General features: G+C 57.2%; 1 protein-coding gene across 2 annotated transcripts; it reads left to right on the forward strand.

Moving 5' to 3' along the window:
- Positions 1-4,169: 4,169 nt before the first annotated feature.
- CHST1 (carbohydrate sulfotransferase 1) lies at positions 4,170-21,061 on the forward strand. 2 transcript variants are annotated; one of them, XM_055314910.1, is made up of 4 exons: positions 4,170-4,563; positions 16,789-16,989; positions 17,608-17,704; positions 18,910-21,061. In XM_055314910.1, exon 4 carries the CDS (start codon positions 18,952-18,954, stop codon positions 20,185-20,187), a length of 1,236 nt encoding a protein of 411 aa, XP_055170885.1. In that variant the 5' UTR covers positions 4,170-4,563; positions 16,789-16,989; positions 17,608-17,704; positions 18,910-18,951; the 3' UTR covers positions 20,188-21,061. The 2 variants fall into 2 exon arrangements, with proteins under 2 accessions (XP_055170885.1, XP_055170884.1); XM_055314909.1 differs by having other exon boundaries at positions 16,808-16,989.
- Positions 21,062-24,059: the final 2,998 nt, after the last annotated feature.

Here is a 24,059-nt window from a genome sequence, read left to right on the forward strand (position 1 = left end):
CATCAGGAGTCACCCCTTTGCCTGGACGTTAGCCTCCCCACCAGGGTTCTAATCAGGCATAGCAGGGGCATAGCAGGGGGTGGGAGTCCTCCTTCAAGTAGCCTCATGGCCTTTGGCAAGTTCTAGAGCAAGAGCAGACAAATATGACAAGAGGCAGCCTGCAGCACATGGGCTGGTCTGGGAGCAACACAAATTCCCTCAGAGGGATTCACAGAAACCCCGGAAGGTGGGGCAGTGGGGTGACTTTTCAAGGGGCTTTGGCTGAGGACTGGACTAGGCCAGAAAGGGCAAGAACAGGAATTGTGAACTTTTGCCAAAATGATACAGTTTTCTGACTTCAGGAGCTAGCAGGGCCTGGTGACGTCTGCGCCCAGTGACGCACGGCAGTCTTCTGAAGAAGACCTGGAATTGTATACATCTGAGGGAAGAGTGCAGCATCTGGCCCGAGGTAAGGCCCTCAAATATTTGTTTTATTTCAACCACAAACAAGTTCAGGTCCCTCGATTTATCTGGAAGAGGAATTCATCCAGAATGTTGGGGAGAAGTGGCGGACAAGAGGTATGGAAGAGACCTTTCCTTCAAAAAGTAGGAAACCTGACTGAAAGCTCAACTCACTTCCTGAGTGGCCATCCGAAGTTAGGGTAAGTCACTTACCTGCTCTGGGTCTCGGTTTGCTCACCTGTGAAACGAGGGAGTGGGGCCGGCTGGCCTCTGGCGGCTCCTCCAGCCCTCTCGTGCATGGGCCTGGGCAGTAGCAGGCTTTCCACTTCATCTGTGGGAAACCAGGCTCTAGAGGACGGGTCTACTCGGCCTGCCTGCCTCTACCCAGATTTTCTGATCAGAACTTTCTCCACAGGTGCCGCGGGCCCGCAGGCCTGCAGTCTGGGAAGAGCCAGGAGCCACCCTCCCAGGGGTTCGCTGCCTTGTCAGCATCCCCAGTGAGACAGGGGAAATTGAGGACCCCGACGGCACATCTTACATCAGAGCCTGGGCCATCCATCTCCCAGAATAGACTGAAATCACAAGGTGGGTGGCACACACTGCCACTGGATGGGCAGGCAAGAGATATTAAAAAACTGAAGTCTGGAGCCCCCAAGTCCCTTAACCAATTTCCAAGCACCCAGGGGCCTGCGTGCCGGGGAAAGGGAAGGGCATGCTTCATATTAGAGTCCTCCAGGAGGGCCTGGGGGCTCTATTTCAGGAAAGCCCTTGGGCGTCTGGGTCCCTACCCCTGGCATCATGCTCCCCGGCCCACTGGACCTCCTGCTCTCCCCCGCAGGCACCCCAACTAGCCAGGCTGACTGAATGTGGCCCGGCAGAGCTGTGAGGGTGTGCGCCCAGGCTGCTGGCTCCAGTACTGGGTCCGTGGCTGAGCAGCTCTGCGAACCTGGGCAAGCTGCTTCAAGTCGTTGGCCCTCAGTTTCCTCATCTGTAAAATGGGAATGGGAACACCTCCTTCCTAGGGTTGTTTTGGAGGAGAAACAAAATGATCTGCACAAAGCAGATAGCACAGTGCCTGGCACGAGGTAAGACCACAAATATTAGCCACGAATATGAACCTTTTTAATATCCCACAAATAAGCCCAATCTGACTACTGTTGCTTCTCCCAGGCTTCTCTGCTCTTTTGCCTTTTTATATCTTGCCCATCCCTCAAGCCTCAGTTGAACTGCTGCCTCCTCCAGGAAGCCCTCCTTGAACAACTCTCCAAGGCTGCATCTTCCTGACTTTCAAGGCTACCTGCTTTGCACTTGATCACATTTGTGGCAATGGCTCTTTTCCACTTCACTGCCTGGGATCCAAATTCTCCAAGCAAAGACCTATGCCTTTGTTTTCTGCTTCTTCTCTTTCCCTCCAAGTCACTTGCACAGTATGTGCTCATGAACCACTCATGCTTTTTATCAATTGGGAGATTTCTGGAAACCAGAACCAGAATCCTGGTGTTCCTGAGACCAGGGCCTATGTCTATTTTTAGAGTTTAAATATTCTTTTTTTTTTTTTTTTAAATCCAGATTCCACTCTGTCTTTACATTACAACCACACCAATCTTTTCATGTCAGCCAGATGTACATTTCCCTCTTTTCCACCCCGAAATACACCAGAATTTGAAAAATGAGGTGCTGGATCTGAGAGTGTGAGATAGAGAAGGTGTTCTCTAAACCCTGAGTATTCTTGTCAGGCCAAAGTCTCAGGGAGGGATTAGCTCTGGGTGAAAGAGAAGGTTCTGATGGCTCAGCTCTGGGCTGTTAGAGGTTGGTTTTCTACGGAGGGACAAATGGAATTTTGAAACATGAAGTCCTTGCTTCTGGAAGGTCAGCACTCTTGTTAGCCATCCCAGAGCACTGCCACTCTGCGGGGGGCAGGCTGGGAAACAGATCTAGTCACCTTGAGATCAGGTTGGAGGACCGGCACTGCCATCTGCGGTGGGTGGAGGGCAGGCAGGGCAGAGGCAGGGCCGCACACTAGAGGTGATCTTGGATCACACTGGGTCACACTGGGTCCTGCTTGATGGGGATCCACTGCCAGGCTTGAGGTGGGTGGGTGGGGGGACTGGAGGGAGTTCACAATTAAGATTTTGCAATTGTGACCAAGACAAATGATCACTGGTCTGGTGGGACCTTGGGAGCAGGGGCCTCCCTACCATCTAGTTCTAGGTGGAGAGAGTTTTTTGATGGTCTGAGTCCTGAGTCCCCTGGAGAAGTACAAGGTCCATGTTATCCTCTGGGGGAGTGAGTGACAGCTACCCTGGACACCCACCAGCCGATGGCAGCACCACCACGGTGGGATTATTAAGCACTTGCCATGTGCCAGACATTGTGCTGAGGGCTTACATGCATCTTACCATCTGGTGTTTCACAGCAGCCCCACGAGGTGAGGACCGGTATCTCCATCTTCCGGCCGAGGAAACAGGCACAAAGGCTTTCCCAGGGTCCCTGGAGTTTTCAAGCCCTCCATGCCTGGGGCCAGTCTGGGAGTGATGGAGAGGCCAGGACTGGAAGTCAGAGATTCAGATATGGGTGCAGATGGAAGCTGGCTGCCCTTCCCTGCCTGAGAAGAGAATTGTTTGGTCAGAGCTGAGGAGTAGCAGGGCTTCAGGCCGCCACACAACCACCTACCCTTCTGCAGACGAGGAAAAAGGCCTCCGCGGTGGCCAGCCCTGGCACTGGCAGACCCGGTGGCGGAGCTGGGATTCTCTGCCACATTCGCCAGCTCGGGGGCTGCTGATCACATGGCACTCTGCCTGCTTCTCCATTCCACTCTTGAGAGGTCCAGGGGTCCGTTTGTCTTGTCACCAATGAGTCCCTGGTGCCCATGTAGGCCTGGCCTGCGGGAGATGCTCAGTCAATATTTGTGCAAAGAATGAAGAACTGAGGTGCTCAGCCTACTGGCTCTGGCTGTCACGGCAGATCTGCCCTCCAGAAGGGCAGCAGTGGCTGCACATTTCCACCTGGAGTGCCAGGGGCAGTCGGTGGGAAGGGGGTGGGGCTGGCCTGGAGACTGTCCCCAGCAAATCCACCTAGGGGTGCCCCCACCCCAAGGCAGCCCTAGACCCTGCCCAGGAGGCACAACTGGAGCAGGGCAAATGATTCAGTTGGGCATCTGAGAGATAAAGGTTGGGGGGTGGGAGGGTAACAGGCTAGGGGTGTGTGTTGGGGTACTGGCACCAAGAGGTGGATGGCTCTCGTTCTGGGTTCTGGAGGCCCTCGGTGGTGCTGGCCTGGGGCGGGGTAGAGGACATCGGCCGGGGCCAGGTTGGGGCTCCAGCTGCACTTCTTGGGGGACGCTCCGTGAGTGCCCTCGGTGGGAGGGCCCGGAGGGTATGGGAAGAGGTGCCAGGGGGTAGCCCGTGCCCTCGCCTGCGAGCCCCCAACCCGGGGGTGTGGGTGTGGGTGTGGGTGTGGCCCCCTCCGGGCAGCTGGGGGCAGGGTGCGGGGGGGGGGGGGAGGGCTGGCGCGGGAGCCGGCCTGCGGTGGGGGCATCCGGAGCTGGAGGCCGGGGCGCGGGGCGGCGCGGGGCGCGGGAGGGCGCGCGGGAGGGGCGGGGACGAGGAGGGGGCGGGCGGCTCGGGGGTGGAGCCCGGGCCGCAGCGCCCGCCGCTCGCTCGGCGCTGTAGCCGCCGCGGTAGCCAGCGCCGCCGCTCGGGGCTCGGGGCTCGGGTCGCAGGCGGGCGGGCGGGCGCTCGGCGAGGCTCCGGCGCCTGCGGCGGCTGCTCTCCTCCGGCCCCGGGGCTGCGGCGCGCTGGGTCCCGGCCCCGGCCCCGGCCCCGCGCCCTCGGGCCCTCGCGCCCCGGTCCCCGGCCCCGCGCCCCGCCCGGAGAACGCTGAGCGCCGCCGGGCCGCCCCGGGCTCGCGCCCCGGGCCATGAAGAGGGGCCCGTGAGGGGCGCGCGGAGGCGGTGGAAGAGGAGGGAGGAGGGAGGCCGAGCAGGAGGGCGCGGAAGGCGGAGGATGCCGCCGCCGATGCCGCCGCCGCCGCCGCCCGCCGGCCCCCGGCGAGCCTGACTCCGGACCCGAGGATGGAGCCGGCGCTGGGCGCTGCAGCGGCTCCCGGGGCGCCCCCCACCAGGTACCGGCCGGGCCGGGCGGGCGGGAGCGGACTGCGGCCGCTGCGGCGGGGGGGCGCGGGCGCGGGGGAGACGCCCCTCCGCCCGAGGACGGTCGGCGGCGGCGCGGGCCGGGGGTGCGGGGGGCTCCCCGGGCCGGGGGCGGGGGCGGGGGCGGGGGCGCGGCGACCGGCCCAGCCTCCCCGCCCCCACTCGGCGGGGGCAGCAAACTTGAGACGCGCCGCGGCCCCGAGGCGCCCGGCTCCCCGCGGCCACGGAGCGCACTCGCCGCCCCACTGCCCGCCCGGCTCGGGGCTGCCGAGGCGCCTCGCGACCCTGAGCTCCTACGCCTGCACCAACTTTCCAAACCGGGGCTGCGCCGGGAGGCCGGGGGCCGCCCCCGGCTCCCTGTCCCCCCGCCCGGCTCCGAACCCGCCCCAATCACTCTGCGACGAGCCGGGTCTCCCGGGGGGCGCGGGCCGCCGGAGGGATGGTGCAGAGCCCCCCTCGGGAAGGCAGACCCCCCCCCACCCCGCTCTTCCCCGGGTAGGACCCCGGGAGCAGCCCCTCCCGGGCTCCGGGAACCCAGCGCTTGCTTTCACAGTAACAGCCCAGAGTGGCCCCGGCTGGGATGCTAGGGGTTAAAAGGTAAGACCTGAGGATCGTCCTAGGGTGGCACCGTGGCCTGATTTGCCGTACCACAGGGTGCCCCCCACCCCAGTCTGGCCGTTTCCCAGGATTAGGTTCCTCACCTCTGGTGCAGGTTTCCTGCCCATGACTTAAAACACTGCTCCTAAGCAGGAGGCTCCTGAGAAGGACAGCCTGGAGCCCAGCGTCTTTTGGAGGACTGGTAGGGCAGGGAGCAGAGGGGACTTAGGATTAGGGGCCGGAGGCAGGCACCGAGGCTGGGAGAGTGCCAGCTGTGGCAAGCCAAAGGAACTGTAGGTATTAAGAGGCGAGCAGGTGGGGGCTAAGGGTCCACGTACCCACCTTCAGGGCTTTCTCATTTCCTTCCGATGGGGCTGGCTGTCTTAGGCAGAGACCTTACCTGGGCAGGCAGTTCCAAGGCTCCAGTCCTCAGCAACTGGGGACACTCACAGGCATCACCATGACCCTGTTTCTTTTTCCAAGTGTTCTCACCGTCATGACTCACACATTGGATTCACCAGGGAGGTATCAAGCCTCCAGCCTACCTGTTCTCTTCCCCTCCCCTCTGAGTCTTCAGGGAGCTAGTGGGGGAAAGGAGGAGGTGGATTTGCCCTTGGGCCTGAGCCCCCTGTGGGAGGCCTGGAGCCTGGCACTGCAAACTTTCATTTCCCTGCTAGGTCTCCACTGGGGCAGGTGAGCTGCCCTAGGCCAGGCCAGGGTAGGGGCAACTGGGAGGAAGTCTCCGCTAATGATCCCCTCCCCCCCAAAAAAAAAGCTTGCTGGGGCTTTGAAATCACAGTCACGCCCCCCTCCTGGCACACCTACTCAACACAACCTCCTCATCTCAAAGCAGAAACAGATTTCCCCCTCCCCCCTAGAATCCAAATTTCCCTCTTTGCTAAATATTGCAATGCTTTTGGCCAGGGGTTCCCTCCTCAGCATCAGAAGTCGAGCTCCTCTCCCAGACAGCTTTCCTCCTCCCTTGCCTCTTGGCCACCTCTGCCATGTTCAGGCCCCAAGTAGGAAGGATGCAGATCCCCTTACCTCCCTGCCCCCCACCCACAGGAGGGTCCTAGTTCCAGAGGAAGGGTGGTGCTCATGGAGCTGATATAGGCGTTTTGTGTGTGCAGGCTGCAGACACAGAGGTGTGCATCTGTGCTCCCCTGAGGCTGCAGGGGGGCCCAGAAGCCAGGCTCTCATGGCATGGGGCCGGGGGGCGGGGGGGGTGGTGGTGGCGGCTGTACCCCTCGAGGATCCCTTTGCCCACGCCCCTATCTCCTTTTCTTGCCCATTGTGGCTCTCTCTTTACTTTTCTAACTCACTCTGCATTGGTGTGGGGAGGGAGCATTTGATATTCATAATCTGGTTCAGAGAAGGTCCCGAAGCCCTGAGTCACTGTATGGTTTCCATGGAAACAGACTTGTTCTGAGGACTCAGTGTAGCGCGGCAGCAGTGGGGAGAAGGGAAACATATAGTAAAATCGCTCCACAAGTGTGGCAGGAGTTGGGCCGACTCCCTTTGATGGGGGCAGGGAGAGGCTGGGGTCCCTGCAGGAGGGGCTGCCTCTCCCACCCACTGGGGTCCCCCTGATCCGGAGCTGTTGAGCTTTACTTGTGGCTCTTGGCCGACTGCTACTTCTCCCATGGGCCTCCTGGCTAGGTGTCCAGGTGCATCTCAGCTGCCCTATGCCTCAATTTCCTCATCTGTGAAATGGGGAGGAAAGGGCACCTAACCTCTTGGGTGGCTATGAAGGTCAAATATGTTAATATGAGGAATGCACTCATAATGGAGCCATAGTAAACGTTCAGTAAGTGTTATGATTATTAATTCAGGGAGTTGGAAGGAGCCCCCACCCCCACCCCCACCCTGTGCTGTCACCTGGGCTATCCTCTGTGCAGGTGGTCCTGACATTGGGCAGGGCTGGCCTCTTGCTTTGGGAGAGCTTCTCCCAGCTCCCCCCAGCTGGGAACCAGCCATCCATTTCTTCCTCCCACAAAGCATTTATTTAGGTTGCAGAGGGCCCGTCACTGTGCTAGGGAGCCCTGGCTCCTGTTCAAACCCCACCTGTCTAGGAGCCTTGTGGGAACAAATCCTCCAAGTCCAGATGGATGGGCAGCTTTCTGCCTCAGCCTCCTTGGGATCGGGCCAGAGGGAGAGGGACAGGACAGGTCCAGGCTCTGAGGATAGAGAGAAGGCATTGGGGTGGGGCACCTCTTGCTGATCCTGGAGAGGCCTCTCCTTCCTGATGAAAGAGAGAACAGGAACTCTCCAGAAAGAAAACAGACCCTGCCCTCCCCTTGCCACCCCCCCAGGTTAGAACTTCTGTTGCTGAAGTGTTCCCAGCACAGCCTACCAGTCTGGACAGCTCGGGGCTCCAGCCAACTGGGAGAGGGGCCTGCCCCCTTACCCCACAGCACCTGCCTCGGCAGGGTCACAGCGGTGCCCCGGGGACTCTGTGTGCACTGGGGATGGCTCAGCCAGTCTCCCTCGCCAGCCCTCCCTTCTGGGGCCTGCAGACGACCCCTCCTCCCCTCCTGTAGGGTGGCTTCAGCTCCACCATGGCTCCCTCACCCCCCATCACTACCAGCGCTCCACAGCTACCAGCCTTTCCTTCTATTTTACAGGTGGGAAAACTGAGATTCTGGTTTGCTCATGCAGGGAACAGAGCTGTGGCTGCTCCCAGCTCTGCCCAAGCCCTGGGGATGCCCTTCCCACTTCCCTGACTCTCCAGGTAGCCCCAGGTGCTGCCCGGACATTCCCCCCACCCCTCCCCAATAGCAATCTACTGCCAGGGTTCTCCCCCCACCCCCCCCCCGGGTCTCTCTGGACCGCTTTGCTGTCCTCATTGGTGTTCACAACACCTTCCAATTTAATATCCTCTGCAAATTTCATTAACGGACTGTTTACTCCCTCTCTCAGAATCATTAATGAAGATGTCAGATAAGATCTGACCCACTGCTGGGGCTGGGCAGCCCTGCCCCCACTCCCAGACTCTGCCCCTCAGCCCCTTCCCCCTGGGCTATGCTCCCCAACTCAGGACCCTTGGGACCTGCCCCCTCCTGCCTTTGGCCCCATGACAAGTGCTGAGGGCCAAGTCTGTTTGAATTAATTTCGTAAGATTACTTGAAACGCTGTATCAAATGCTTTGCTAAAAATCAAGATATATTACCCTGCCTGCATTTCCTTCATCTACCGGTCTTGTAATTCTATCAAGAAAGCTATCAAGTTTGTCAGGCATGATTTGTTCTTTATAAATCCCCACGGTGCCACGTGGGGCACAGAGTTCCCGCGTTTTCTAAATGTTTAGAGATTCCCTTTTCGTGTTTGCACCTTGATTAGAGCTGGATGGCTGTGGGCTGAGAATTGTGGGGAGAGCTCATCTCCTCCTCTGGGATGGGGAGTGGGGCCCGGCTCTCCCCTTCTCTGGGTCTCTGCTGGGGGCAGTGAGTTTAGTGGCCATCGTGTCCTGGCAGCGTGCTACAGGCCCCAGGCTGGGTACCCAGGCATGGGGGGTGTGGACGAGGGCCTGTTGCTCTCTCTTGGGGTTCGGCAGGCAGATGAGGAAGACAGGCAGGTCTGAAGCCAGCATTCTGAAAGTATCATCATTTGAGTGATTGCCTCCAACCAGGCACGATGCTCAGATCATTTAAGCCCCTCCACTGCCCTGGGAGGGGGGTGCAGGTGGGCTCCCTCACCTGGGAGAGGTGAGGACCTCACACTCAATGCCCTATAGCCTGAGTCCAGTTCCCCGCCCCTGCTACTTCTGAACTGTAGGAGCAAGTCACTTCTGTGAGCCTCTGTCGGTCGCCTGTGTCGAGTCTGACTGTAGTCCTTCCTCTCAAGCTTGGAGAGAGGCTCCAAGAAAGTGGTGCATGAAAGGCTCATAAGATGGTGCTAGGCCCTCAGCGAGCAGCCATTATGTCATATCGAGGTCCCTGTTGGTGTGGGGGCAGAGATACTCATCTGATTTCCTGTTCGCAGTGGGTGGCTCTCCCTGACAGGTTGCACCACACCAGCATCCTGGCACAGGGGCAACCAGCTGTGGGCTGGTGGCAAGTTCCAGGCTTAGGAAGCAGAGAGACCTTATCCTGGTCTTGAGCCCAAACCTTAAACCCCATTCCAGACCATGTCAGGTCAGGTGGTAATAAAGACATTCTTGGGTATCCTCTTGGCTGCATAGGATTTGGACATTCCTGAGCTCTTTGGCCAAGAAAATACACTTCCCTCTCCTTGCCTAGCCAGAGGGTTTTGACTGCTATCAGGTGTGATGCTGCACCAGGCATGTCCACACCCATCACCTCTTCCAGTCTTCATGATAATCTTCCTTTTTGGCATTCAGCTGGGGAGGGAGAACCCCCTGGGAAGTGGTGAAGTGGCATAGACCTGCTTGGTGTGCCAGGGAATCAGTCAGGCCACAGGCAGCCCCCCATCCCTCCAGCTGACACCCCGGGGACCTGATCCTTTGAGATGGTCAACTGGTGTTGGATGAGCCCATGTGTAGGTCAGGGTGGAAGCCTGGGACCCCGGTGGCCAGCTTGGCCCCAGCACACCCTGTCCCTGCCCTGGTCTGTGGGCGCAGGGTGATGCTCTTACTCTCAGGCATGGCCTGGGGGCTTATGTTTTGCAGTTAGGGCCAGGGATCGGGGGTCCTCAGAGCTGAGCTCGAATCCTGACCTCACCACAGACCAGCTGCACACACCTGGATAAACCCCCCTCGTTGGTTTCTGCCTCACTGCTCATCTGTGAAGGATGGCGGTGGTACCTGCGGGTAGCACCCACTTGCTGTGAGCCAGGACTGGGGTCATCTCTGGGTATCAGCTCCCGCAGCCCCCTCCGTCCAGTGTGAGAGGCTCAGGTGAGCCTCTCCCATGCCCAGGCCTCATCCCCAGGGGCCAGCCTGGGTAGAGGCTGGAGACTCCAGCATCTGGGGACAGATGGCCCCCCTCCCAGCCCCTCCAGCAAAGGCTGCTGGTGCTTCAGCTCCTGTTGGAGCTTTTCCATCCTTGAAGCTGGGAGGATGGGCCGAAGCCTGGGTATCCAGGGGGTGGAGCCTGGGTACTATTCCGACTCTGGCTGTGGCTGCTGGGGAGGGCTGGGGTGGGGGGGGCGGACAGGAAACCGGGGCCTTTCCGCCCAGTGGCCCAGTGTCGGGGCAGAAGGGTCCGCCTACCACAGGCCAGGCTGTGGTAGGACCGGCCTGAGGGAACCGGGCCCTTCTGACTCATCCCTCCTCCGTGAGGCGCCGGGCACACTGGGGCCTTGTGCCAGGAGGTCAGTCACTCTCCCCACTGCTGGAGAAAACTTTCCTCGGGCCGGGCCAGGGCCCCGCCATCTGTTGGGCCCACAGCAGGATCGCGGGGCAGTCTCTGCCGCCCTGACAGCAAGTGCCTCCAACCACACAGGCTGTGGGAGCTTCGGTGGAGGGGGCTGTGGCATCTGTTTTAACTTCTTAAACATCTTCAGGCCATTACAGCTGGTCTGTGGGTTTGAGGAGCCCCTGAAAATCACACTCTTTGTCCTTAGTTAATGAGGACTTGCTCGGTGGCTGGCCCTGGGCTGGGCTCTTGATGTTTATTGGCTTTCTGCCTCACAACCCAAATATTTGGAAGGTCCTGTGAATGTCTTTCCCATTTCACAGACGAGGACAACTGAGGTCTACAGGGGGTTAGGTGCCTTGCTCAAAGTCTCCCAGCTATAAAGCCATAGCAGTGGGGTTCAGACCCAGGCCTGTCTGGCCCCACAGCCAGGATGCCCAACTACCACCGAGTTACACCTGTGGGTAACTTTTCAGGCCCCCCTGGGTGTCTCCAATGTCATGATGTATGAACATCGGAGTGACCTGCTCTGGAGCTACCAGAGCTCCTGAGGCAGCTGAGTGCCTCTACTGAGGGTGAAAAGTTGGTGGACAGTCACTCACTGGAACCATGACTGTGTGAACTTGCCCTGCCCCAGGTGCCTGGAGGAGGTACTGGTTCTGCCCTTGGGGTCCGTGGATGGATACGGGGCCTGGGAACTCTAAAGGCTGTGTTGGTGCAGATTCTGGGGAGAAGGTCCACAGTCCTCACAGTGTTTCAACTTGTAAGGGTATCACCCCAAAGGGAAGTATTACTGCCTCCCATCTCCCCTGAGCTGACCCAGACCACAGAGGTTGATTCTGGACCCCATGGGATCTCCTTCCCTGGAAGCTTGCACTGGCTGAATTATGTGTTGGCATACTGCTCACCTTGAAGGAGTTCTGGAACGGGGCCGCATGAAACTTGTCTTCAGGCTTCTTAGGTACGAGGTCTTGAGAATGGCAGGCTGTGCTCAGGGCTCTCTAGGGGACCCTAGAGATTTCGGGGGAAATCTGGTGCTGGATTCGATACCAGGAATAGTCAAGCATCTCTGGAGCAGATGTAATTCTCACCTCATGGATCCTCTGAGGCGTGAAATATTTCCCTTTTCCCATTGGCTGCTGGGTAGCTCTGATCCATATGCAAAGCCCAGAAGTATCTTGGCTTCTTGTCTGCTAACCTGGCTTCTAGTTCTTTCGGACTTTCATACCCTTGTTTTTCACTTGCCTCAGTTCATGACCTCACGTGAAGGAAAAAAAAAAACCAATCTCACTTTAAGGAAGAAAAAAAAAAAACCAAAAAACAAAAAACCAACCTTGCTGTTTTACGTTTTAGCCTTAACTAAACAAACATCTCTGGTGGGTCAGGCCTGGCTACCTCCCCTACACAGGGATTAAGCACTTCCTTTCTGCAGTCTCAGAGGCCTGTTTGCCAGCTCCTTCCTCCCTGCCTGTTCCCCCCTGCCCCTTGCTCCAGATCTTGGGGCTCTGTACTGGCTCCTGAGGCTGGTCAGAATTATAGTGTTCGGGATCTTTGTTCTTTACCACCCCACCCCCATCTCCTCAGGGCTTCACAAACTTTTTCGGAAGAAAAAGTGGGGAAGGGAGTCATTTCCGCAACTCAGGCTTCGCTGCTCCCCACAGCCCCACGTCCCCTGGGGGTCTCCCTCTGTTTCAGCTCCTGCCCGCCCCCCCCCCCCCGACTGCTGTCCTTAGTGCCCTGCCTGAGCCCACAGAGTCCAGTTCTGGCGGCAAGGTAGTGACTTTGACCCTGGTGCCTTGGAAGTGGGGGAGGGGAGAGCTGGCTGGCAGTTCTTGCATGGGGTGGGGTGGCTTTGCTCTATCCCAGAAAATTAATCAACTCAAATGGGACTGAGGCTCAGTGTAGAAACACCCCCCACCCCACCCTCTCAGCCCTCCCACTGGGGCAGCTGGGGTTACCAGTTCAGTGCGAGCTCCCTCTGTGGTTGTGTATGCATGTGTATAAATACTACCCCCCATGCATCCCCTTTTTAAAAACAAGAAGTAGTAATACACTATTGCACATGTGTTTTCTAGCTCTAATTTTTTCATCTTGGGTGATGGCTCCACATCAGTTTATACATATCTGTAGAGGCCCCTCTGGTATGGTCAGTTGAAAAGAAAGTCCTCGGGCCGGAGAGAATACTTGCAAAGTAGGAGTGAAGCCTCTAAAGTGCCCATGGATGGGCTTTGGGGGGTCCAGGGGCCTTCTGATTGTGTTTGTAAAGTTGTGGATACAGATGAAGCTTTCTAGAAAGAGGGACCGTGTGTCTCCAAGGGGCCTGTGGCCCAGAAAAGGCCAACGTCACAGCTTGGGGTTGAATGGGATTTCATAGAGCAGGAGGTGGGGGTTGGGGGGCTAACTCAGCAGGAGGCGGAGCCCCTTGGGGGCTGCCATGGACTATGGTGGCTGCAGGGATGCGGCCCAGCTGTCAGCCTGATATCTTCTTGGAAGATGACTGGGGCTTTCCCACTCCCAAAGGAGCATGCCCCTGCCAGCAACGAGGGTGGCCCTGATGCTGAAAATGGAGCATGGGGCCTTTCTGGGATCAGGACTCCAGTGGTTGGAGCTTGGAGGCCCTTAGAGTCGCTGGATCTATGGAGAAGTCGAGGCACAGAGAGGCCAGGGGATGTGTCCAAGGCAGCCAGAGAAAGCAGAGGCTGTTCCTGCCTGTGACATTAAATTCAGTATTCCTTCCCCTGCCAGAGAGGAATGAGACTGGGAGGAGGGGCCCTGTGGATGAGTCGAGGCTGCCCCTTGCTGCTTGCCTCTCTGTGTGGGTGAGGAAGGGAGGGTGCACAGAGCAGAGGCCACAGCCCGGGTCGGGGTGTCATCATCACACCTCAGGGCAGCCTGCAACGTCACCTCCCTCTGGCTGGATCCTCACCCGGGGATCCTCAGCGGAGGCCGCAGCCAGCCGGCCAGGAATTCTGAACGCAGCAAAGCCGCAGGGCGAGAGGCCGCACTGCAGGACGCGGCCACGAGGGGGCAGCACGCAAGCCGCTGCGGTGCCCCCGCCGGCTGGGAGAGGAGCCGAAGGAAGAAGGGGCAGTGGGCAGAGGCCTGCCTGGCAGAGGTGTGGGCACCGCAGCCACGGAGAGGGTCTGCCTCGCCGTCAGAGGCAGTGAGAGCTGTCCTCCGCTGCTTACCCGAGGGACAAAAGACATTTAATGATGCTAATAGTCACACACATTTATCGAGCGCTTCCTTTATGCCAGGCACTGTGTTAACGGATTAGTCCTCGCAACAGCCTTGTTAAAATGATCCCCATTTTTCAGGTGAGAAAACAGAGGCCCAGGGAGATTAAGACACCTGGCCATCAGTGGGGCTCGTCCCAGAGCCGGTGTCCCTAGCACGAAGGCTGTGCCATATTCTGTGCCTGGCATCGACTAAATGCTTTAATTCTTTCAAGTCTTGCAAATGCTACTGTGGTTTTACCCCCTTTATGGGTAGGGAAACTGAGGCTCAGAGACAGCGAGTGAATCCAGGTCTACACAGCTGCTGAGTGGTATCCAGGTGGCTCTGGTTCCATGGCTTGAGCTCTGAGCTCTGAATTCCAGTTCTCCAGCATAGAGGTGTTTTTCACTCCCACCCTGTGCCCTAATCTGAAGGTGGCTGACACTGACACCTGAGCTTTCTGCTGGGGGTTCACCAACTCCGCTGCCTTCCCACAGAAGTTCCAGATCCTGGGCTCCTGTGTCTAAGGCTTGTCTGGATTTTGGCTGCCCAGGGGTGGAGGAAGGTCATGCCAAAGGCTGCCGCGGGGCTCACAGTCTGGCTTGGAGGACATGGGGATTGAACAGTTCCTTGCAGTGGCCAGAGCTCCCCCGGGAACAGCAGGACCCGGCCCCGGGGCCTCTGGTTTCCAGGGCAGATGCCTCCAGCATACCAAGGAAGCTTGGCCAGTCCCAAGCCCGGCTCTGCCAGGCTGGCAGGAGAGCAGGGGCATTTCTAGGAGGGTCTGACTCTCTTCATCTTCCTGTTCCCATGCCCTAGCTTTGCCCTCCTGGGAGGTAGCGGGATGGCCTGTGGCTGGGCCTTTGAACACACTCCCCTTGTTGGGGCTCAGGCTATAACTTGTGAACCTGAGTCCCACTTTCCTAGGGATTCATAACATCGACATCCTTCAGTTACTTCTGATTTATTAGCCAAGGCAGCAGTTTCTAATCCTGGCCTTGAGTTTCTCTGGGTTGGGGTGGGGAGAGATGGTAGAGAGAGAACCTTCAATGCTCCCCTCTATGGGTGAATCTTCGAGTTCAGTGAAATCTCTTCCAGCCTTCTGTTTCCTGTCTTGGTGGGGACCCGAGGGGGTTAAATGTAGGGGGTCACTGCCTGGGCTGGAATCCTGGCCCTACCCCTTACTAGGAGTGTGAGCTGGGGAAATTCATCTAACCTTGCAGAGCCTCAGCTTCCTCATCTGTAAAATGAGGGTATGACAACATCAACCACACAGGGTTAGTGTGAGGGCGAGAGGTGTTTTTCACTCCTCCCCCGTGCCCTGATCTGTGACCCCCCTGGGATAAGCATCATGAATGGCCAGTAAGTGCTCGCCTTCCTTCATGTTTCCCCCCACTCCCCATAATTCCTAGAACAGTGCCTGGATCATGCTGGCTATCTGACAGATCTTTCTGAATAAGTACCCAATGAAACGGCATTGCAACTGGAGACTCTTACTTAAATAACTTAAAAATATTACCTGGCACTGTTATTAGTGGTATTCCCTACCTGTTCTTTAGAGGCACTTAGGCAGGATGGGCCTGCATTTTGCAGGAAAATCTAATTTAGTGCACAGAGGTGGTTCTCTGCGGGCACCTCATCCAACCCTGTTGATGGAGTCAGTGTTGTCTGCTGCCCTGGGTGAGACAGGGGTGGGATGGGGTGTGGTCAAGTTGTGGTTTTCTCTGATCACGTTGGAGGTTCCTAAGAATCTAGACTGCATCCTACCTGTATTTACTGCCACTTGGTGACATGGTACTCTTCCCTGTAGGTACTAAATGGAGTTTCAAACTTAAAATAGGACTCCGAGGGACGCGTGGGTGGCTCAGTGGCTGAGCAGTCTGCCTTTGACTCAGGGCATGATCCCGGGGTCTGGGATCGGGTCCCACATTGGGCTCCTGCGGAGGAGGGCCTGCTTCTCCCTTTGCCTGTGTCTCTGCCTCTTTCTCTCTGTTTCTCATGAATAAATAAATAAAATCTTAAAAAAAAATAGGACTCTGAGGCCCCAGCTGGCCCCAGAGCCCCAGCTGGCCCATTGTCATCTCAGCCCAGCCTCTGTACCCCTCCCCAAGGGAACCAGACTGCTTCAACTCTGTGTTTTCTCCACTAAGCTAATTGTAAAGGGGCCAGAGCACTGGCTTCAGAGTCCAACGCAGAGGGAGTTGAGGCTCTGCTGCTCCTTATTTGCTTATGCATGTCTGCTTAGTCTTTGAGCCTCAGTTTCCCCACCTGAACAATGAGATGAGGCCTCTGACCTCCCAGAGGGGGTCATAAGGAATAGATAGTGTGACGTTCTGACTTGGCCGAGCCAGGCAGCACTGCAGGTTTGGGAAGTGAGAATCCACTAACCCCTCCCCCAAAGGAGTCACGCCAAATAGCGGGATATGGGAAAACTATTCACAAACCACAAGTTCACCCCCTTAGTCATGGGCCTTGATCAACAAGACCGGACAGCAAAGGGAAGGAATATAAGTCTTGCATTGCAGATCGTCTCTACCCTTGTTTTTTTTTTTAATTTTTTTAAATTTTTATTTATTTATGATAGTCACAGAGAAAGAGAGAGAGGCAGAGACACAGGCAGAGGGAGAAGCAGGCTCCATGCACCAGGAGCCCGATGTGGGATTCGATCCCGGGTCTCCAGGATCGCGCCCTGGGCCAAAGGCAGGCGTCAAACCGCTGCGCCACCCAGGGATCCCCTCGTCTCTACCCTTGTAATGCTGGGTCTCTCTGTTGCCAGTTAACAAATGGGCTGGGGACAATCTGATGCAGGTATGGGGGCCAAGTACGTGTAAGCTGGAGGAGCAAGGCCAGATCTCCTCAGAGGGAAAGAGTGTGGGCTCTGGGGAACCTGCTAGACTAGTGCGGTAAGCCAGGCTTATGAACTCAGGCTGCTCACTCCGCCTCTCCGTGCCTCAGCTTTCTCGCCTGTGAAATGGAGCTCATCCTGGCTTCCCGTGAAGAATAAACGAGTGAATGCAGGTAAAGGGCTTAGGAAGGACTTGCCAGACGCTAACCGAAATAATGCCACAGTCTTGGTGTTTTAACTTAGAATCCGCGGACAGCATCAAGGTCAGGAACGCTCCCTGGTCCACTTTTGCTTGGAGTTTTAGGTAGCTGGTCTCCTCTCCCCTGCGGTTGAAGAAGAGCCTCCCTCCCCGCCTGTCCCTTCCGTGCGAGTGTCAGCGTCCAGGCTGTCTAGACGGAGCTGCCATTGCCACCTGGAGGTCTGGGGTGAGCTCCCCTGCCTTGTTGACTTCCACTAAACCCCTCTTGAGGAGTCACTGAAAAAGTCCAATTTTGAAGGGTCAGGCTGTTCTGTTGATTTAAAATGCAGAACCAGTCAGAGCTGTGCTCTGGCCTAATTTTCTAGAATAGCTTTGACTCTGATACTGTTCCATTGTTGGGGGCTGAGCACGGTGTCTGGTCGGGTCGGTCTGGTCATCAGAACTGAACGAGCTAGCTAGGGCTCGGGGAACTTGTGGCCAATGGATTACTTTGCAGCTCCTTTGGATGGTGGGGGTGTGTGTGGGTCCTCCCTGGGGTGGCTGCTGTGTGGGGTGCCAACTCTTGGTCAGGTGCGGGCGCAGGCTTGCTAGCTCCCTGCCCACTGGGTCCTGGTGTGAGGGACTCTGACTTGCGATGGGGGGATAGGTAAGGGGTGGGGGAAGTGGGTGGAGGGCTCAGGAGTCAGGGGGCCAGATCAGGGGATAAAAGGTGGCACTGGGGTCCTTGTCACCTGGCCCTGGGGGCAGTCTGTGGGGCACAGGACACAGGACAGAAGGGGTGGGAAGGGCAGTGTTGACAGGCCAACACCCCCTCAGAACCCCTCCCTTCCCTCTCTCTCTGCAGTCTGTTGGCCACAGGGCAGCTGCACACGCTGGGACTGCCAGCTAGGCCAGGACGCCTGGCAGCTGCGGACTCCCTAGCTCGGAGCAGCCCCTCTTTGGTGAGTGGTGGGGCCCTTCCCGCATTGGCTCTTGGAGCAGCCCCAGCCCTCCCCCAGGTAGCTGAGCTGGCCTCTCTTGGGGGCGACTCCCCGATGCTCTGGCTGGCACCTTGCTCTGGACCTTTGGCACACCCTTCATTTCCCTGCTCTCCTGCCCCCACCCCCTCCCCTGCCCGTGCTTTCTCCATTCCTTGAGATGCCATTTCTGTTCCACTCACTCCTCTTCTCTCCATCCTGCCTGGTTCCCTGGGGCCAGGGGGGTCTCTGTGGGGTCTCCGAGTGCTCCCTGTTGGCAGAGAGCTGAGAGTCTCATGAGGGAGGCCCTTGAGGACTGGCTGGGATGGGGGTCCGGAGGAGGCAGTTCCTCTGCTGTCTGTGGGGGTCATCTGCCCCACACCTAGACCTCTGACCCCAGTGGCCAGGAGTGAACTTGGAGGGTGCTGGAGCCTGGAAAAGGATGCTATTCAGCAGCCTCTGGATCTGTCTTTGCTCTGGGCCAATTGACCCTCATTGACCCTGGGAGCCCAGGAGTCCTCCTCTGGAGTAAACTGGTCACCTGCATCCCTAAGTTGGGGAGGTGGGCTTGACACAGTTGTCCCCATCTCCTGGCCCAGTGGGCACCGGTAAGCTGGTACTCAGTGTGTGCAGGGATCCTTCCTGCAGGGGGCTATGGTAGGAAGGTGGCATCTGACATGAGCTCTTTTTTCCTCTAGGGGTGGGCAGGAGATGGAGGAAATATGACCACATGGGGAACCGGGTGGCTGTTGTGGGGGTAGAAGATGCAGTCGGGCCCAGAGATGCTGGCAGGGGTGACAGGCAGTGGCAGGGCAGTGTCTCGGGACAGGAACTGATGGGCCTCTGAGTGTGTGAACTGGGGAAGTTAGCTCCTTGCCCAGTGGGGCCACACTAAGGAACTCGAACTCGAGGTTCATGATGGGAGTCCCCTGCAGCATTTGTGAAACTGCATGTGGGGAGTCCATTTGTTCGGTGCCCAGAAGCTCCCAGGAGTCCCCGGAGGATGTAAAGTCTAGCCTAGAAGCTGCTCAGTCCTTGGGTGCATGTGTGAACATCATGCAGGGAAGTGGGTATGTCCCTGGCCCCCCTGGAGGCCAGGCCTTCTAAGGGAGCAGGCTGGGGCCCCCAGCCCCCACCCCACAGCTGCGGAGGGCAGGCTGCGCCTGACGGCCGCCCACCTTTGCCCACAGACCTCGCATGGTGGAGAAGCAGCCCCATGAAGGTGCCCAGCCATGCAATGTTCCTGGAAGGCCGTCCTCCTCCTCGCCCTGGCCTCAATCGCCATACAGTACACGGCCATCCGCACCTTCACCGCCAAGTCCTTCCACACCTGCCCGGGGCTGGCGGAGGCGGGGCTGGCCGAGCGGCTGTGCGAGGAGGGCCCCACCTTCGCCTACAACCTCTCGCGCAAGACCCACATCCTCATCCTGGCCACCACGCGCAGCGGCTCCTCCTTCGTGGGCCAGCTCTTCAACCAGCACCTGGACGTCTTCTACCTGTTCGAGCCCCTCTACCACGTCCAGAACACGCTCATCCCCCGCTTCACCCAGGGCAAGAGCCCCGCGGACCGGCGGGTCATGCTGGGCGCCAGCCGCGACCTCCTGAGGAGCCTCTATGACTGTGACCTCTACTTCCTGGAGAACTACATCAAACCGCCGCCCGTCAACCACACCACCGACAGGATCTTCCGCCGCGGGGCCAGCAGGGTGCTGTGCTCTCGCCCCGTGTGCGACCCCCCGGGCTCCGCCGACCTGGTGCTGGAGGAGGGGGACTGCGTGCGCAAGTGCGGCCTGCTGAACCTGACCGTGGCCGCCGAGGCCTGTCGGGAGCGCAGCCACGTGGCCATCAAGACGGTGCGGGTGCCCGAGGTCAACGACCTCCGGGCCCTGGTTGAAGACCCAAGGTTAAACCTCAAGGTCATCCAGCTGGTCCGAGACCCGCGGGGCATCCTGGCGTCCCGCAGCGAGACCTTCCGCGACACGTACCGGCTCTGGCGGCTCTGGTACGGCACCGGGAGGAAGCCCTACAACTTGGACGTGACGCAGCTGACCACGGTGTGCGAGGACTTCTCCAACTCGGTGTCCACCGGGCTCACGCGGCCGCCTTGGCTCAAGGGCAAGTACATGTTGGTGCGCTACGAGGACTTGGCCAGGAACCCCATGAAGAAGACCGAGGAGATCTACGGCTTCCTGGGCATCCCCCTGGACAGCCACGTGGCCCGCTGGATCCAGAACAACACGCGGGGCGACCCCACCCTGGGCAAGCACAAGTACGGCACCGTGCGCAACTCGGCGGCCACGGCCGAGAAGTGGCGCTTCCGCCTCTCCTACGACATTGTGGCCTTCGCCCAGAACGCCTGCCAGCGGGTGCTGGCGCAGCTGGGCTACAAGCTGGCCACGTCGGAGGAGGAGCTCAAGAACCCCTCCATCAGCCTGGTGGAGGAGCGGGACTTCCGCCCTTTCTCGTGACCAGGGCTCCGCGGGTGGGGGTGAGGGGCACATGGTGTCGGTTTTGATAAAATGGACCGTTTTTAACTGTTGCCTTATCTCTCCCCCCCCCTCCGACCTTGTCTTTGTGTCCTTCTGGCCCCTCCCAACCCCCACCCCCGGCCCACCCTCCACTTCCTTCTGCCTCTATTTTGTCTCTGAAATTTGCACTATGTCTTGGACAGGAATCACTGGGGCAGAGGGGGCGTGAAGCGGGGTACAGCCCCCAGCCCACCCCATTCAGACACACGGATGTTGGGTCTCTGCGTGGATGGTGACAATGTTTACAAGCACCACACTCACACATTCACATACGCACACATGCACACACCCGGGCGCCGGCGAGGAGAGATACCCCAAACCACGGAACTTCTGCAGCTTTTCCCTGCAGTGGTCAGGGTATGGTAGTTTTGCACTGTCTTACTTCCACAAGGTAAGAGGTTAAAAGCAAAAAGGCCACCTCTCTCTAATTTATGAATGGTGTCTAAGCCCTCCCCATCCTGCTACCTGCCCTCAACGCCCATCGCCCACCCCCCCCTTGGAGCAGAGAACCTGCCCCCTCTCCGCCCCCTGCCCCTGCCTGCCAGTGAGCAGGTTTTTACTGTGAGGTGAATGTGGACCTTGTTTATTTTTTCCAGTCTGTGGCGATGCTGTCTGTCTGTCTGTCTGTCTGTGTCTTGTGGCTGCCCCTGGACCAGTGATGGCTGATAAATCTTATGGGTTTCTGATTGATCTTGGGGTCCATCTGTGATATTTCTTTGTGCCAAAAAGAAAAAAAAAAAGAGTGGATCAGTTTGCTAAATGAACATTGAAATGCTTTATCTGTGTTTTCTGTAAATAAAAGAGTGCAATAATATCTGAGTGTGATTGTGGGACGTTCTGAACAGGCAAGGGCAGGCCTCGGTGGGGCCCACCGTTTCTGCTTTTGGGGATGAGAGAGAGAGAAGGTGGTGGAGGTGGGAATTCGGCCGCCACTCTGGCTTTCAAAACACATGTCACCCTATCACTGTCAACACTAAGTTCAGTGGTTCGTTTCCTTTTATTATTATTATTATTTATTATTATTATTTATTTATTCATGAGAGACACACAGAGAGAAGCAGAGACATAGGCAGAGGGAGAGGTGGGCTCCCGTGGGGGGCCCGATGTGGGACTCGATCCTGAGACCCTGGGATCACGCCCTGAGCCAAGGGCAGACCCTCAACCACTGAGCCACCCAGGTGCCCCTCAGTGATTCATTTCCATTCAGTTGGTTGAGACCAGGCACCTTCGAGCCAAGGATAATGTTCAAAACATTTAACAAGTGGTATGGCTGACTGAATCAATGTCCAGAGGTCAGGCTAACATCCAGGTGTTGCCCCTTTATTTGTTGGGAGGGGGACTGTTCCCAGGGTGGGGTGGCTCAAGGCCGTGGCTGGTGTCAACTGGCCTGGAAGTATTTCTGCATCGTGACAAGTGGTACAGGTGTACCGGTATCTACCCTGCTGGAGTATCAGCTGTGCTTACTTCCCTTCCCATCCTTGGCAGTCTAGCAGCTTCCTCCAAGCATGCAACTTCCCCAGCTATTTCAAGAGAACAGCTGGGCCCTGGGGTGGAGGTCACAGCTCTGTTGTCCTGGGACAATGAGCACCCCTGGGATCAAGCAGTCCCAGTGGTCTGGGGCTTCCTGAGGAAACTCACTGCTGGGCTATATGAGTTGGGAGGATATGGATTCAGCAGCCATAGCAAGTAGCTCAGATAAAAGTAGGGTCATCAAGACAGGTTATTTTGTTTCCTCCTCCCTTAACAGCGTGTGCTGGCTTAAACCTGTCAGGGCTGATACGGTGGCCCCAAATGGTGTGCCCGGATATGAGGGGCCCAGGCTCTTTCCATCTCGTTGCTGCTCCATTATTCTGAGGTGTTGCCCTTGGCTATGTTATCCAAGATGGCTCACTAGGCAGTGGGGAGGAGAAGAACAAGAAAGGAGGGCATAGCCCTTCCATTTGTGAGCAAATCCCCAGACTTATGCACCTCACTTCCACTCATGTCTCATTGGCTAGAACCTGGTCAGCTGGGCCACATGTAATCACAAGGGAGGCTGGGAAATGTAGTGCACTTTTTGGGTGGCCATGACATCTGAAGGGGCCCCGAAGAGTCAAAGGCTTATCTCCCTGGGCTTCTGGGTTTCTCTCAGTGAGAGGGAGACAGTGTAGTTTATACCTTTGTGCTTCAAGAACCATAGGCTGGCTTGGAAAAGTCTGTCAGGACTGGTAGGTAGGACCTGGAGCTGCTGGGGCCCTCTTCTCAGCCCCTGGCTCATGGGCTCTGCTCCTCCAACCTATGAATTGGCTTCCTGGCATCAGTGCTCAGGTGATCAGTGGCTCGCTCAGTGCCCCTGGCCAGCTGTTTGAGCACCTGGGGAAGGCCTGCTCCAACGGAGGCCATGGCTGCTCGGTTCTTTCCCTGTCATAGTAAGTGGTGCTGTGGCACTTGCCTTGTATAGAGGTCCCTTCTCTTTCCTTGGATTGTCCTGGAGCTGGGAGGCTCCTCTCCTCTGGGTGAGTGGCTCCATGGTGGAACTGGGAGACACTGGAACTGCTGGCCTAGTCGGAGAACCTCTCCCCTCAACTGCCATGTCAGAAGACATTAATAACATTGACTGGGGCTCTAGAGGAGAGTCCTGTTGAGGGATAGAATCACTCATTCATTTACTGTTTCTGATTCTTCTGTGTACTGGCCCTGGGGTTATGGATCCTCGTTCAAGAAAGTCTAGTGGGAGGCATACATATAAAAAAGATGGTTGCAGCATTGGTGAAGCACTGTGCCCACAGGTGTGTGCCACATGGGCAGGGCTGGGCCCCATACAAACCTGGTACTAGAAAGCATAAGGCCATTGTAATAAGTCACAGGCTTTTCCACTAGGCCTCACCGTGTTGTTTAATGTGTCTTCTCTGGTCTTGGGGGCCTAGAGAAGTCAGGGAGGGCTTCTTTGAGGTGGTGCTACCTGAAATGAGTTTTGGAGAGGCAGGCACTGACTCTCCATGGGGTGTGAGAAGATTGTCACCTGCTGAGGGGGGAACAGGTGTAAAGGCACAGAGGTGAGAAGGTATGAGGCCTTTACAGTAGTGTAGGCTACAGGGAGGATGGTGGGGGTAGACCATGCTCCCCATCCTGTCCTCAGCTTCTCAAGCTTGGAAATCCAGGGTAAGTCAGTCTTCGAGGGATTTATTTATGAGGATCAACTACATATGATAGAGAATCAGAAGCCAGAGGGCTTGCCTGCTTTCAGGGTAAAGACCAAACTCCTACAGGGCTCTTGGAGGCCCACTGTGTCCTGGCTCCCCCGCCCCCAGCTTCACCCACACCATGCTCTCTCTCCTCAACTCTTCACTCTCTGGTCTTTCTTTCTTTCAATTCCTTGAACACACTGAGGTAGATCTTTGCAGTTATAGCCCCTAATTTGTTCACACCTGACTCTAGGCTTAGCCCCCATTGCCTTGCTTTGGCCAATGAGACGACAGCAAGTGTGATGGGTATGGAGACACAAAACATACCATTAGAGGTTGTTCTTTTTGGCTACCTGGTGGAAGCCTTTCCCTGAATGTGAAGGAAGCCCAGCCTAGCTTGCTGGGGAATGCAGACCCGAAAGTGAAGAACCGAAGCTCCCCGGGCAAGGTCAGCCAGTTCTTCCCTGACTTGGCAACTGACTCGGATGCAGGAGTGAGTCCCAGCCAAGATGAGCCACAGTATGACCTGAATTGTTGGAAGTACCTGGCTGAACTTGGCCCAAATTTCTCTTTCTTTCATTCTTTCTTTCTTTCTTTCTTTCTTTCTTTCTTTCTTTCTTTCTTTCTTTCTTTCTTTCTTTCTTTCTT

Source organism: Nyctereutes procyonoides, unplaced genomic scaffold (genome assembly GCF_905146905.1).
Source record: "Nyctereutes procyonoides isolate TBG_1078 unplaced genomic scaffold, NYPRO_anot_genome, whole genome shotgun sequence".
Taxonomy (NCBI): domain Eukaryota; kingdom Metazoa; phylum Chordata; class Mammalia; order Carnivora; family Canidae; genus Nyctereutes; species Nyctereutes procyonoides.

Excerpts from the sequence above, each read along its gene's own strand:
- CHST1 (XM_055314910.1), top strand. The coding sequence starts at position 18,952 with ATGCAATGTTCCTGGAAGGCCGTCCTCCTCCTCGCCCTGGCCTCAATC.